This window comes from Oenanthe melanoleuca, chromosome 2 (genome assembly GCF_029582105.1).
Source record: "Oenanthe melanoleuca isolate GR-GAL-2019-014 chromosome 2, OMel1.0, whole genome shotgun sequence".
Lineage (NCBI taxonomy): Eukaryota > Metazoa > Chordata > Aves > Passeriformes > Muscicapidae > Oenanthe > Oenanthe melanoleuca.
The window spans coordinates 129759692-129776656 of record NC_079335.1 but is presented as its reverse complement, the minus strand read 5'-3'; the positions used below and the strand labels follow the sequence as shown (position 1 = coordinate 129776656).

At 35.4% G+C, this 16965-nt stretch overlaps 1 protein-coding gene across 1 annotated transcript in view; it reads right to left on the bottom strand.

The window, feature by feature from the left end:
- The window catches only part of MALRD1 (MAM and LDL receptor class A domain containing 1), a 230720-nt gene that overhangs the window by 34968 nt on the left and 178787 nt on the right, over window positions 1-16965 (bottom strand). Inside the window, 3 exon segments of the mRNA XM_056482973.1 lie at window positions 9559-9625; window positions 11531-11656; window positions 15195-15470. Coding sequence (XP_056338948.1) covers window positions 9559-9625; window positions 11531-11656; window positions 15195-15470 — 469 coding nt within the window.

Here is a 16965-nt window from a genome sequence, read left to right as displayed (position 1 = left end):
CTGGTTTGCCTGGGATGGTAATTGCTCAGTGACCTCTACCAGTCCTTATCTCAATGCAAAAACTTCTTATTATATTTTTCCTCCCCTGTCCAGATGAGGAAGGGAGTGACAGGGTGGCTTTGGTGTGCACCTGGCACTCAGCCAGGATCAACCACCACCAACATTTATTTATTCCTGCAGGAAATCTGGAGTTGAGATCCATAGTGCAATTCTTGCATGAGCCACATCACCTTGATATACTCCAGAGGACATTTCAAAGTTCATTTGTGTCTTACAATCCAGTATGTATTTTTAATGGAAAATACTTCTGTACATTGAAAATACGAGTTTCACACCAGGTGCAGACAAAATAATTTTAGCTTAAAGGTATGTGTACTTTTTCCCCAAAGGACATACAAGTCTGTGTGGGAACAGCACATAGTTACTGCTTCCCACTCAGAGATGTAGCCTAGTAGCTGATTAGAGCAATAGCAAACATGAAAAGCTCCTTCCAAGCATTGAGAAAAATCCTCAGTGTTTGCATGTGTTTAAAATGAAAGTGCATGGAGCTTTCCAGATCAGTCAACATTGCAAAAGCTGGCAAGAAAAGTTCAAAAGTTCTTAATTTAGTAGAATTTGCTGCTTTTAGGAAATCCCTTAGCCACCTAGCAACCACACAAAAGGTCTAATTCCCAGAACTTAAATTCTCACTGGCTGAACAAGAGGGAAAATTGCAAACGTGCAAGATATCTTGATGACATTGTGACACCAGTGTCCAGTGGGTCAGACTGAGCAGGGCAAATGTCAGGATGTGGTAGGCACAGAACACAAGATGTATGTCTCTAATACATGATTTAGACACAAATACAGCCCTCCACCTTTCCTGACATCCTCAGCCCAGACCTTCTGTATCAGAGCACTCATTTTAGTCACACTTCAAAATTCTTGTCAATGTGTTTCATGATATAGGTGTTTCCCAAAGGTCTCCCTTGCAGCTTTTCTGGCACATTCTGTATTGTATTATGTGTACCCAACCAGCAGCCTCCAGGTGCCTCCTGCAGAGAGAACTCTAACACTGAGCTGATTGTCATTCTAGACAACAAAGTCTGATTTGCAGACAGGCAGGTGTGATTTTAGGGAGTGAAAGTACTGGTTTTCATTCCAAGTACTGCTTCTTGCTTTCACTTAAATCCAGGAAGACTGAATCTGACAAAAGATTGTTACACAACCCAGACTTTTAAATTATTGTTTGACTTAATATAATCCAAAAATTTAGAACTATTTATGTGCCTATGAATAGATATACCCAGATGTTTTTAAATTTCTGTGGACAAAAGACAGCCACATGAATGTGAAGGAGGAGTGGCTGTAGCACAAGAATCTTTGCAATCCTTGTTTATACTTCCTCAATTGTTCCCTTTTTTCTGTCTTTTGAAAAGTATTTATTATTTTACTGCTATTCTGTCCTGTTTTGGAAAAAAATAGAACAAAAAATGTTTTGATTTAAAGCTTTCTATCCATGTTTCCTACTCTTGAGCATCTGGTATTAGTAGGAGTAACTCTTCAGGGGACCCTCCATACTTTGGCAAACATCCAATAGCCAGCATTAATTAGCATTCTCCCATGTAAAAATCTCTCATTACTCAAAGTGCATCCTCTCCTACACATACACTTCCCACATCCTAAGCTATTCCTTACTGGAGACAAACCAATCTCCTGAATTTTAGATGTAGTAAAGTCTAGAGTTTTGTGTGCAAGTCTTCTGAGGTAAAGGTTCATTTCACTTAGTCATGATAAAAATCCAGCTGGGGTTTCCTACACCTTGAAGTTTCCTCATTTTGCTTTGAATCTCTTAAAAGAATGAATTGAAAATTAAAAGAGAAATATAGGATACCTGTCAGAGACTTTGAATGCTTTCAGCAGCTTAAGCATTGCTGATCCAGCTAAGGAGAAATTTTTTTGCTTAATCATTATTATATATCCAAGTAATTTTCACTGTAGCCACTAAATTATACCCTTCCCAATAAGATTATAGTATCTTCAAATTAAAGCATCAATTATTCTATTCAGACACCAAATATAATTCTCTCTCTGATCTTGAGAGTTGCAATGACATTGATAATGTAGGAAAATCACCTTTTATAATAAAACATGCAGTTACTTTTATTCCCAAAGCTGTGTTAGCACCTTTCAGCTCCAAAATTCTTCAAGAAAAGGTTGGACAAAGTGTTCAAGTCCTTCAACTTAAAATTGTCCCAGAAATTCCTTGATGATTTTCTTTACTGGTAAAAATCTCCCCACTCAGCACACATACCATGAAGAGGCAATTTGAAAATATATTGTCCACAGTTTGTTTTTCAGAATGACCATTGGGACATATTTAAAATAAACCCTTCACTGTGAGTGCTCTTCTGATTCTATCAATGGGTCATTCAAGCAAAACTTTTTCCATTTGTCACCATAATATTTCACCTCAGGAAAAACAGAGAAAGACTATAAGCTACTTATTTTGTTTCCAGCTTTAAAGATAGCTTGAAATTCGTTTTTCTGTTAAAAAAAACCAAACAAACAAAAACCTAAGAGTTAAATGAGAAAGTCTGATTTACATTTGAATCAAGTGCTAGAGATTTCTAAAAAACAGGATCAGAACTGCTTTGTGTCTATTCAGTTAATTGACTCTAACAAATGCCTTTCAACTATGTGCAGTCAAACTTCAGCAGTTACATAGAAAATGTTGTTTTAGTTCTACAATAAAAAACACAGAAAAAGACTGATTCCTTCTGAGATCATTGGATTCAGCAATCAGCTGATTCAGACCACTCACCAGAGAACTTCACAGAATATCCCTGCCTCACTGCAGAAGGTGGCAAACTGCCCTATGTATTCAATTAGGTCTGACTAAGATAAATGTCAGGGGGTTTTTTTTCTTCATCTCTAGAAGTTACAAATGCATGAAGCAGGCTGGCTCCAGTGTGATAAAGAGCTAACCTCAGGATCATATTATCTGCTGAGGAAGAAGAAGAGCAAAACTTGAAGCAAACTGCTTCTAAATACAAAAGATAACCAGTGTATGCCAATGAAATTTGCTCAATGGCAAGTTTCTCACTCAGTAAAACTGATTTGGCCAAATGTATTTACTTTGAAGTCACTTGGTACAAGTGGGGAAAATCTAAATGAAAAAATTTCCAATTTATCAAACAAATTACACATCTATTTTTCTAGTGGAGGAACATTATTTCCTGAATTCTGATATATGAAGGAGTCAAAAGATTTTACTTTTTTTTGTGCTGTGAAATGGTCACTGAACATTCTCTGAGCATGCAATGAGCATGAGAAGCAAAAGCTGTTTTATCCCAACTACTGCAAAATAGACCAAATGCTAAGATTTTTGAATGTAAGTTTTAGCATTGCACCATAATCCCTACAGGATTTTCCTTTGGAAAAGACTGTGAAGTCAGAAACATGAAAAACTATAAGGCAAGAATATTGTTGCATAATCAAGCATTTTGATTTCACAAGATGCTTCCAAATAAGAAAGGATCATGACTGAACAAAAAATAATATAATAAATAGAAACTTTAAGAAAGAGTTTTCTGTAAGCAAATATTTAAAATGTATTTCCATCAATATATTTTATATTTTTTTCATGGCAAATTCTGTCTAATTTGTTCTGGAGAATGGATGCATTAAATTGTCTTTCTAGTCTTAATTTTACCCAATTCAGGTAACCTGCATTTGCTATTTAATTTGCACCAGCATCAATTTTCAAATGAGACTTGGATAAAGGAAAGCTATGGAAAAAACCCTTCTCTTTACTAGCTATATGTTTGTAGATACATCTTTGCTTCCCAAAATCCAAATCCTAGCATGACATTTGTTTTCAATGTTTTGACTTCTCATCATGGCTTTTGCTTTTATTTATGGCTACATCCTTATTTCATTGCTTCTCTATGTACAATTGATCTTCATGACTACATCTTTCCTGAGTAGGTGTATGTGTTCAGTATAGCATTGTCAATTTACCCATGTCCTACTTGTTCAGTAAATCTAAGAGAAAATTCCTAGGGAAGAAGTGAAATCAGTACCAATTTGCTTTGTTTGAAGTGTTAATAATCTGCAGTGAATCAGCAGCTGCTGTGTCAGCAATCCTCCCTCTGAGGTGGGGATTTCTGACAGGAGCAGGAGAAAATGTAGCTGAAATGGAAACTGCTTTCTTCTCTTTTAATAAACTCTCTATACTTATGAGTTGGTATTTTCAGTGTTTAGATTTTGTATTTCCATCAAATCACATTCCAGATGCTTCCAAGCTTAGGCTGAAACACTATTATCACTCCATTTTCATGATAACCTGTGTGATACTAAAACAATTCTCCCACTTCTAGTTTTTAAAGATAACTACCACCACCAGTCCTCAAAAATGCAGTAACACAAAACAAGATCCAAAGTCAAACATGTTTAGGAAAGAAACCAAGAAGAACCCTGTGTTCCTCAGTGAAAGATACTGTCCAGTGAGGATGTAGGATTTACCTCCTTTGCCATACATGACACTTAACTAGAAAAGGCATCAAACAAGATATTATGTGATTCTGCTTGCCACTTGCAGGGCTCCTCAAATATTTATCTTGCTTACTGGAAGCTAGTATTTTGAAAACAAAACCAGATTCTGAAAAAATGTTGCAGCTATGATAAAGCCCCCTTTTTTTTTTATATTTTGTGAAATATTGTTTGCTGTTGTACTGCTCATGATAACATATTTTGTTTGCAATTTAAAACAGGTAGTACAATAATAAGCTCATTGTAAAAATGAGAAGGAAAGAAGTAAAATATAGAGGACCAATTAACCTGCAGCATTTCTAAAAAGAATAGGCAAGAATTCCACTTCTCTAAATGAATGATTACCCTGTAAAACCAATTCTTTTTCTAAAAAAATAATGAAAGAGAAAGTAATCTTTTTTACTTTTATCACAAAAAAGAAACAAACAAAATAATACAGTTTCTTTATTTTGGGCCAAATCAGCATTTAGATACACAACTACAAAGACAACAATATTTAACTATCTATTTATAATGACTCCTTGCAACTTCAATCCCCACAGCTCAGTTAGCTAGATGTTACATATTCAGTAAATTTAAAAACTGTTTAATGAAGATTTATTTCTAATCTGTAATATGATTGTTTAATTAAGTGAATGCAATTACCTTTTTTTCTTGCTAAAAAAAAAAGGATAGAACCTTCTTACAGTAAAGACAATATTAAAAGTGCTCTCATTATGCTCTTCCACTAGTCAGTGGAACTACTATGAAATTTGGTATGTTATGTTGAAAATATTTGTGTAAAATAAAGAGAAAGCCAAGCATTGTATGATGTCCTTTCCAACCTAAACAATTCTATTTTTAGTAGGGCCTGGAGAAAAAGGGCCAAGAATACTGGCTTTAAAGTGAAGAAAGGGAGATTCAAACTAGATATAAGAAAGAAATGTTTTACCACTAATTTGTGAAATGCTGAAATATGTTTCCCAGAGATGTGGTAGATTCACTGTCAGGTTGGATGGGATTCTGAGCAACCTGATTTAATTGAAGATGAAGCTGCTCATTGCAGAGGGGTTGGACTAGATAAACTTCAGAGGTTCCTTTCAACCCAAACCATTTGATGATTTGATGATCATTTAATATTTATTATATGTGAAGTTTAGTATATTTTGAATGTTCCTGTTTAGTATTACACTTGTCCAGGTGGATGAGAATGAAAAGTAAGTATGAAGAGTCTGGTTTGGTGTTTTAGGTTTTTTTCTGTTCTCAGTGTTTCTTTTTCTTTCAACAATAATGTAACCTTTGAAGCCTCATCCTTCCACCTTAGTGTGTTAGAAACACACTTTTCCCAGTTTGCTTGCTCTCCTCTATATTCCTCTCCTATGTTTCCAAGAGTCTGTGGTCTCACTTTAAAGCAAAAATTAAACAAACACAAAGAAAGACTGGACAAACATCTGGGGAAAGCACACATATAATCAAAGAAATTATTGTGAAATCGAAGGATTGAAATTGCACAAATTCGAGTTATTATTGCTCAAATTATCATGATTTTTTACAACCACAGTAGCTGATTGCCAGGACCAGCCACTTGTCTGCACATTGACTACAGAAGAGATCTCAATCAGGATAAATAGGAGTCACATTTTGTCAAATGAGAGTGGCCATAGAATTTCAGATTAAAGCTCCATCTAGTTTGGCAGACAAAGAAAATACCCATGAAATAGAAAGTACAAGATACTTGTATTTGATATGCACCCTAATTACTCTCCTGACCAAACAGCAGAAGTAAATCCAAGTGACTTTCAAAGCTACCTCAAAAATTCCAATACCAAGCAGGACCAGGACATCCATCAAAGTGGGGAGATAACCATCACCCACCAAGCACCACTGCCCTGCATTGTCTCTCATACTCTCACCAGAACATCCACCAGAACACCAGCCAGCAGTCTCATTCTCAAATACTGGGCATCCCACTGATGCTACTGCAGTCATTATGCACCAGCCTAGAGAAGCTGTTTCCAGTAGCATGAATAAAAATTACAGCAAGCTGATACATCAACTTTCTTACCCCCTCCAATATATACTGAAATTTTATCTAGACTTGCATCCACTGCTTTCATTTCCACCAGGTCTGCAGATATCTCTTCACAGAGGGATGTCAGAGCTCACCTTCCACTGCTATTGATCCCTCTTAGTTACATACTGTTGAAAGACAGGGTGATGCCCTAAGTATTAACTTTACATATATCTAAGCTACTCTAGTTCACACATGTGAAAACATACAGCATCAAAGGAACTTGAGAAGTACTGAATGAATAAAATCTCCTTTCCACTTTCAGTTCTCTTCAAATTGTTCAAATGCTAGTGCTTTCTTGCTAGTGCTGCCTAAGCAGCTACTGCAAATTCACTGTCCCCATGCTTGCATGTTAAACTGCTGGAAGAAGCCCATACAGTCAACAACTTAACCCCACTGTATTAAAACCACAGAAAAACTCAGCTGTTATCATCAGCAGAAGTGTTTTCTGGAAACTCTATTCTTTTCTATCAGTGTACCTCAAACAAACCAAAAATGAACAGCAATTTCAGTCCTTATAGAGAACATGATGGAACAAATGAAGCTTTGAGACCTGTCCAGTCTGTTTTTTGTTAAACCAACATTCTCAGGAAGGCCAAAATGGCTTTTAAGCTCCAGACTCAGGTTTTGTTTTATAGAACCTCGAGCACAGTCATCTCATGTGGGGGAAGATCAGAATCCATTTTGCCAGATAAAATAGTAAGAAAAGGATATGTTAACAAATGTTCTCCTTTGCTGTGTCACTGAATAGCATTAGTCAAACCCAGTGACTTTTGAGAGCACTTTGATCCCCACACAATCACCTCTGGGTATCTAGGAAGACTGAAACTTCTGAGGCAGGGCAGTATCTGTACTCTGCTCTTTTCAGGAGTCTCCTTGCTGTGCAACAGGTTTCCTCCACTTTTACACACTTTGCTTTTCCTCCTGACCCATCCTGCAGTCTTGAAGAACAGTTGCTCTCAAAGGAGGAAGATATTTCTAGCTAAATTTATCACTTATTTTTCAGAAAATTTAGAGTAAGATCTGAGAACTAAAAGGTAAAAATATAGCATGTTTTAAATGATAATTTATGTTTTTGTTCTGTTGTTTTGGGTTTTTTGGGGGTTGCTTGTTTGTTTTTGCTTTTTTGCTATTGTTTGGTGATTGTTTGTTTTTGTTTAATTTTTTTTTTCTCCCCTGGATATTGAAAACTGATGTATTTCTACATTTTTAATCATTTCATGTATATTTTGGGGTGTTTTTTGACATGGAATTTCAAAAGGTAATGCAGAAGTTTATCTTAGTAATGGTTAACTCTCCTGTTATTATATGTATAAGTAATTCCTTTAAAATATTGTAAAGCCTTGAATGGTATTGATACCAGACTGTTGGTCTGGCTATCTCTTTTCTTCTCTCTCTGCTGCTCTCCAGGCACTTCCCCTCCAGGCAGTTTTCAGGCAGCCCATTGCAACATGCTCTGTTGTTTTGGCATTCTTGGGTAGAGATGACCAATGTCCCCAGGACAAGCATGTGCAGCTCTTGAACTTATGTTAACCCCCCAGTTAAGGAATTTTTATTTCTCTATGTTTACTCTGATTACCTTTGCATGACATCAGAATTAAATATGTTTCTTACTGAATGCTGAAGGAAAATACCCTATTTACTAGTTTATTTTACTATTTTTATTCCAACTGTCTTTTATTTCTGTGGCTAAAAAAGATTTGCTAGTTTGGGTTACTTTCTCTTGCAAGTCTGAACAGAAGTTCAATTCTCATAATTCTCTTGTATACTTAAAATCTCAATTGCTCCCCTAGAGCTTTGTCCCTACAAGTCCCTACAAGCAATTTTATTTTTGATCAATAATTTAATCTGCAAATTATTAACCTACTATTGAAAATCCCTTTACTTTCTGCTGACCTTTCATTCTGCAATATTTCCCTATGTTTTTGTCCCCTTTCTCACTTTATGTGCTCAAAGAAATTTTGAAGCAAGCACCTTGATGAAATTCCAAGATTCTTGCCATTCTTTGGCAAGAGACCATCCTCTATTCTTTTGTAGTAGATTTATTTTGGGGAAATCTGCAGGTAACTAACAGTATTTTCTGAGACCCAAATTGAAATACCCTATATTATTGTCCCTATATTATCTGAGTATTTTATATATTACATTTTTTCAGCCAATAAAGGATAAACCTGTCTTGAAAGACAAAGCAGGTTTACTAATTTGCATTTCCTAGCAACTAGGAGACAAACCTTAGCAAGGAATCCTGACTAAGATAGCTACTCTGATAAAGCAGTTACTTCTTTAGTAATTTGGCAAACTCTGGCAAGCTCCACTGAAGCATGTGAAGGACAAAAGCATGATAACACATACCATCACTTTCTTTGCACTTAGAAAGTCTCCTTTAATTTCCCAGTGGGAAACAGAGTGATATCTTGTGTAAATGAGTTGCTTCAGATAGCCTGAGACTCTTTCTAATGGCTCATACATTCTACATCAGAATTGCATACATTATTTTTTTCAACAGAGAGTATTTTCAGAAAAAAAATGCAAGCATATTTTTAACCCTTTCTGGGGGGAGAATAAATGGAAAAAAAGTTTCTTTTTCCAAATACCTAAGAGGAAGATAAAGATGAGCATGTGGCCTGCTGTAAAATCTCACCTGAGGTATACAACACTCTGCTGCAAATAAGGCACAGAAATATGTGTTTTTAAATGTTGATGTGAAACAAGAGACAGAAAACTCAGGATGTCAGGCCAACAGATTGTCTCATGTAATGACACATGAAAGTGACACAAAATTCTATCTCACAAATAACATTATTCTCAAAATGTGGTTTAACTCACTAAGTGTCAATAAAAATAGTGTAGACATACAGAGACTTTTCAAAATACACTTCTACTGAATATAATTTCAATCCTTGGGGAGCAAACCACCTGTTTCAACAGCAGCTTTTTCCAACCTCAAGAACAAGTCAATTGCCAATGACACTTACTGGCATAATGGAATGTCATCTTTGATGATGCATTTTCCTCCATTTTTGCAGTATTCTTCAGGACAAACTGCAAACATAAAAGTAAAAATTGTGATTTCCCCCTATTTTTTATTACATTTCTCATTATCTGCTTTTCAAAATGGCAAAATATTCACACCTGTCCTTTTGAGTGCCTAGCACTTCCAAAACTTTTTTTTTAGACCTGGACTTGGTGATACAAGTGTGAAGTCATAAGAATATTACAAGCAATGGAGTGCTCTTGAGCTTATGAAATCCTGATGCTGCACTTGAATAGGCTTCAAATTTTTCTCAAATGAGATTTTCATCTGACTCCAGAAGTGGATTTTTTTGCCACTTACTCGATTTTCAAACAACAGGAAGATATAAAATTAGACCCAAAAGAATTGCAATAATATGTAAATAGTACCTAACTTACATTATTATTAATATTTTTATATAGGGCTGGTGAACAGACACTCCTTTGTGATCAATCCTTTTATTAAATATATTAAGAATTTTAACACTTAGAATCATATTCTCATAAGAACAAGGGAATTCAGGCATTAAAAGACAAAAGATGTTTAAGTACTTAGTGGTATTCTCTTAAAAACTCTTGAGGTCCCTTAACTTGAATTTCCACGTCATTGCATTTAGTTTTACTGAAGATTAGTTTTACATTGCTTTAGCAAGAAAAATACTCAAAATCAAAAAAGGATCCCCTCAATCTTCTTTAGTATAGTAATATATAATGAAGACCTAAAGAGCTTTGGATATACACAAAATGAAATTGTTAATGGCAAGTGGAAATTTTTAATATAAGAGTGTTACTCAGTGTGGACACCTCCAGTTTCAGGATTAAATTTTAAAAGGTGAATTACTTACTTAAAAGATCTGCTATCTAAAAAAATAGTGGAAGATTTGTAAATTACTGTTATGCATGTCTACTAGTTTATGTTCTATATTTTTCTATATTGAACTAATTTCTGAATAAATTCCTTTTAATTTAAAAAGTCAGGAGCGTTGGAAATTCGTTATCTTTAAGGTCCTTTCCAACCCAAACCACTTTATCATGGTATGAGAGATACTGAACACATTACCTGTGCTCAAGTTTCACTTCCAAAGAAACTTGTGGATGCCTCCTACCAGTAAGTGTTTGTAAAACTTTTAGTTTTTTAATAGAAATTTAATATATTGTAATGAATTATATCATTGAAATGCATATATGTTGTGAATTTTATCACATAACCCATAAAAATATAGAAAGAGAGAGTTAAATTCTCAGCTAATGCAACATCAGCAAAGCTGGCAGAGTACTGTCAAGAGTTTATCTTGGGAAGAGCTGTAGAACCTTTCTGTCATTGAATGGGACATTTTGAATCTAGATTTAATTATTTACATGACCATCATCTATGTATTTGTTAGATTTTTAAATTGAAAATATAATTCACATTGAATGTGTATTATTGTCCTGTACTTACCTTTCTCTACCATTTAACTACTGAAAATCAAACCTGAATATTGTGTCAAATGCACTGTGCTAGAAAAAAAATGCTATTTAGTTTATTTTCCAACCTGGATTTGTAGTACACTTGGGGAAAAAAAAAAAAAAAAACCACCATGAATGATAAAGCCTTTTACTCAATATGGCAATTTTTTTACTCAATACTCAACTGGCAAAAATCAAAGGAAGTCCTAAAAGTATGCTACAAAGAGTTGGGGTTTTTTTGAACAAATGCATTCCTGCAGTAAGAAACCCCTTATGAAGATGTTAAAATGTTAAGCATATGATTTTTCTTAATCCTTTTCTCAGTTTCCTCTGTGTCATACTTTCATCAGGAAAATCCATGCCTAAAATAATTGACAAAATTTTAGCAGAGGAATGTCAGTCAAGTTTGAGGACCGCCAAAATATTCAGTAGGAAATAACTATACTTTCTTTGTTTCAAATGATATTTTAATGCAAAACTAAGTACCTGAACAGCCAGACTCATCAAGTCTGGAGTCAATGCAGTCTGCAACTCCATCACAACGCTGGGAGAGTGGGATGCATTGGTTAGTTGAAGCACATAACAAAGAACCATTGGAACAATCTTTAATGGCTGAAATGAAACATAACATGGTCATTATTCTCAGCTGTACTTTTTTTTCTCACTGTTCAAAAACCAGCAGAAAACTTGATTTGTACTGTAGGATATAAGCTTGCATCTGTGTGACCTCTACAAGCTTTCATCTACAAAGACATACAACTTTACTACTGAGATGCTAAATAAGTAAACAAATACAGAGCACAGATGGTACAGAAACCAAATTTTCCCATGTACTATTTGTGAAGAAGAGGAGTGCACATTAACTCACAGTGTTGAGAGTGTATACTGCAAAATACCAAAGAAAACCCATAAAAAACATATCAAAAATATAATCAACTCTCATTCAACAACTAGTTTCAAAATTATAGGAAAATGTTTTTTTCCACATTATTTTAACACATTACAGAGGGAACAGTCAAGCAATGGATCTAACAGCTGAAAATTTTGCAGTTAAGAACAATGACACCAAGTTATTGGTGCTGAGGTAGAGAATATTAAGACCACATGGAGGCACTAAAAACAGTGAAGATACGAAAAAATGAAAATATCCAATTTTCATCCATATTTAAATTTCCAGGTGCAAATGAAAGCAGTAGAAGGGATAATGATATCACAGCCTGTTTGAAAGTATAAAATTTTTAATATTTCATAGGTATTTAAAACTTACCAGGACTACAAGAGATACATTTCATTGAACTACAGAAAACTGAAAAATGACTTTTTATTCATTGCTATTTTCACTTCAGTGAGATGATACAAGTGGAAAAGTATGTTGGTCTGTGGAAAACTAATGTATACATCCCAGTGCTGTTACTATGTTTTACACCTTTACTATTGTAGTCAGGCAAATAAAAGACTAAATAGGTGAGGTAATATACTCGTCTCTGAAACTGACAGCAAGAAGAGAGCCAGCCAAGTAGAACATCTATAACTGAAAAAATTCCAGAATGTTCTTGTTAAATGCAACAACTAATAAAATCCACTACATTAATAGGTGCAAAACAGTATTAGCATAATATTGTGCAACCTAACTATGTGAACTCTACAGGAAATTCTGTCTGCATAAATATCTAAGTTGTAAAGGAAAGTATTTCTATGGTAGAAACTGTGTTTTCAGTAGGGACTTGACCAATGTTTTTTGTTTGGTTGTTTCTGTTTTGTTTTTTTTCCTGGCCTCCTTTTGGGTTTTATCCTTAAACTCTGCCAGATGCATTTTGACAACTAGTCTTTATCCCAAAATAAAACTTTCCCTGATGAATTCCTAAATTCAGAACACAGAATATTTTTTTTCTACACTTAAATAGTGTTCAGTGTTTTGTTTTACACTTAAATGAATAAAATTGCTATGGGACACAAAACAGAAAGTGTTAGTGTAATTCCTAAACTGAAGTTTTCTAAAATGAGCAGATAAATTTGATCTGCACCAAGGAAAAAAATAATCAATTGAAAATCTAGAAAAATAAACTCCCACTTTCAATCTGTGCTATTTTTAGATTACACATAGGTTGGAGTTACTAGCACAACAATCAATTTTATGGATCATGCATAAATTTCAATCAAAGAACAAAATTTCTGAGATATTTACTTTTTCTCTTTGACCTTCCCCAGTTGACAAACTTCTGTGGCTCTTCACCTGTTTAAAGTAGGGAGCTAAAGATTAAGTGCTGTGCTCTCATGGCATACACAGTTGGTGATCAGCTTTCCACTGATTTCATTCCAATCTAGCACAAATCACTTTCTTTTTGCTTTGCCTTCTCCCCTGCATTGCTTTGCTTCTCTGAAGAATCTTCCTCAGAGAAGAAACAAGAATTACTGATTCTGTATTTCTAGCTTGTACTATCAATGATTACATGTTTATACACTATAAACCAAATTTTGGAGTAACAATGAAGTACAGACATGACTAAGTTTCCTTCAGACTGAGAACCCCAAAGTTGTAAAATATCTATGGAGAATATTTGTTCTCTGAATAGGATTTAATTTCCTCTTAATCCCTCAGTTTTGTTTAGAAGTCAAGGCAGCAAAATAAACAAAACAAAGCAATATCTCAGTTTGGCTATTAGAGAAAACCATGGAAATCTTTTGGCTTTCAGATTTTGAGGTTCCACATCAGCTTCTGTAGTGTGGAGTTGGGATGTGCATGTAATAGACAATAGCATGGAATTCTCTACCAGAGGACAGATGGAGGAGGAAACAAGGTCAAATAAAGATTAACAATGAGAGGTTTATTTGAAGAAAGGAACATGCAAAATTTCTACATGTCTTCAGGATATGTAGAATTTAACATCAAAGTTACCTCCAAAATCACATCTTAGGCTAACAAAACCACAGAGCTCACTTCTAAACAGAAGGCTCACACATACACTCTGCCAAATCCATGCCAGTTTCCTAAAATAAATGGCATGTGCATCCTGTATTCATATTTAATAGTTTTGATGGAAAATATTCAAGAACATGAATTTCTAGTCCATTGGAAATTGATTTTTTTACCATTTTTTTTCATTCTAATAAGGATGAGAAAAATGTTTCAAAAGTTTTACAACATGACAGGTTTAGGAAGAAAAGTGTTTATATAAAAAAAGGCTCTTTTTCCTTATTTTTCTATGTAGCTAATTACTTTGAGATTCCTGGAATGAAACATTTGGCCTCAGTTCATCTGCTAGTAATGAAATATTTTAAAGTACTCAGACACTCACTTTTGTGTCTATTTGTTTTAGATGTTTCTCCATGGCATCTCATTGCAGTTACATTTCAAAGCCTGCTGACCTTGTGTTTTGTTTGTGAGCCCTTTTCCTTGCTCGGGGCGGAGATTGCTGCTACTTCATGAGCAGACTTGATTTCAAAATCCTTGAAAGGTCAGGACTGCCTTAAATGTTACTGAATTGCAGAACTGCCGAAGCCTATCTTTCTGTTGTATCAGAATCAGAGGTTACAGAGGAAATGCAGCTGACTGATGGAAGGAAAAAATGTGGAAATGCTTGTAAATATTAAAAGAAACACAATTGCAATTTTTAAAAACATTTACCAAATGATAGCCATGAAATTAAAATGCATAAGCAAAATTATTTGGGAATGTAAAGTGTTGTTGGATACTGCTGGGAACCAGGGAAGCAGCTTGGATTTCTCACACTGCTCAAGGAAAACATGAGAAAAAAAATTAAAACAATGATTTTGCACCTGCAGGGTGTGTGAGAGACGTGACTGGGGTGTCACCTGTCTTGGAGCAATGGAATAATTTCTATCCTTGATACCACTAACAACTCTATGTAAGTGTAGTGCTTCTTTAAATTTAGGGCTTTTTGCTTAGGGCTTTTTCTTCTCCATTGCACGAAGAAGTTTGTTGCAATATTCTTTTTGCCGCTCCCATAGCCCAAATACAACAGTAAAGCATCTCTGCAATTAATGCATTATACGGGACACAAATAGGGAGTTTTTTGACAAGGGAATGATGAATTTTACACTGAACTCCACTGTGTTGCTTTCCTAGAACACCACTGGTTTAGGCAGGTGAGTTAACATTGCCATATCTACCCCCATGAAAGGCACTTACGGCAGCCAGCTTCATCCTCACTCAGGTGGCAGTCAGGCACGCCGTCGCACTGCAGGAGGGACAGGACACAGCCTTGGGAAGGACACAGGAACTCTGTGTCCTTGCAGGAGCCTGGGGATGTGGTGGTGGGCATCTCCAGGGGACAGTTCAACTCATCACTTCCATCCCTGCAGTCCTCCAGGCCGTCGCAGCGAGCAGCCAGGGGCAGGCACTGCCGCGCGTACGCACACGGGAACTCGTCACCAGCGCACGCTGGGGGCTGAGGGTCAGCTGCTCCTGCAGGAAAAAAGGAATGTCTAGGGATTCTGTTCCTTCAGCTGTCATTCATGCTGCCTTTGAGATGGACGTAGCAACTGCTGGAATGCAGCTGATTGTGGTCACTAAACTTTTTAAAAAAAAGAACCCAACTGCCATTGGATGCTGCTGGGAACCAGGGAAAAGCAACCTTGAAGCCTTGGGTTTTTCAGCCTGGTCAAGGACAAGGAATTATAACAATGATTAACACCTGATGTGGATCACAGAGCCGTACATGTCCTACGTGATGCTTTGCAGAAAGCATGTTTTCAAAGGGGTGTTGCCTTCTTGGACCGATAAGCCTTTTCTATCCTGTTTTGCATGAACTACCCCATGTATAAGTGTAGTGTCTCTTTAAATAAAGTTTCTCTTCTGCTTCTCCATTACACAAAGAAATATGTTCCATTATCCTTTTCGCTGCTCTCCTATAGCCTCAAAATGCAACACCCAACTTTTATAAAAACAAAGTTCCTAAGTGCAAAACACAGTATTGAAAACATTTTGTCTCATATTAACTCTGTTGTTGTTGCATCATTTTGCTTCTAAAGCTCAAGTTCAGCATTCTATTACTTAGTTTGCCATGACACATAAAAGAATTAATACCAAAATATTAATAAATCTTGTCTTTCACCTGTTATCTGGAGAGCCTTAAAATAGCCCTCAAGTTACAATTTTAACTTAAATAAAGAAAAAGATTTTATAATGTAACAATAAGAATTTTTACTGATCCAGTCTATTATCACTCTGACTCTTAGGCTTAACTTGATGTGATAGAGAATTAAATTTTAAAAATACTAGATAGATTTCCAGACTACAAGTAAAGAAAAATGTGGTTTTAGAATTTCAAAATTAAACTAATTCAGGCAGCTGACAAAAAATAAATGGAAAAAATAAATAGATAAATAAATAAATTTAAAAAATATTCCATGCTTACTTGCATTGCTAGAAGAAAATACTGGGGAAAACTTTTTGTGATCATGTGTATAAATAAATTATCCCAGATACTTAAGTCTGTCTTTTTTTCCTATGAAAACCATTGCAACTGAATTTTACCAGCAGAAGCCTAAGATCTATTTGTGGAAACTAATTTCTAAGGAGCTGGCTGTGCTAATGTTGTGTTTTTATAGCATCAGCTATAAAGAGCATCATCTCCCTTGGAAGAAATGTGATGGATTCCTGTACTTTTTATATGTACAGGGAAAAGAGAAAAATCTACAGAATTTAACTCCATACATTTAATCTTTCTAGGTCAATTTGCAGCAGCTGAATAAAAAACATAGTATGATCATTAGAGACAAGGTAAGACAAATTAATGTCACTTCCTATGTAAAAGACAGCAGGAGTTTTGCTGTTGACTTGGGCTGAAGCAAAGGAGACAAGCACAAAAGTCATGGGTGGGTTTCATTTTGTCTCCTGAAATTATTCTCTGACCTCAGATGTCCAATGTTACTGCTGCATTAAGGCATGACACTCTATA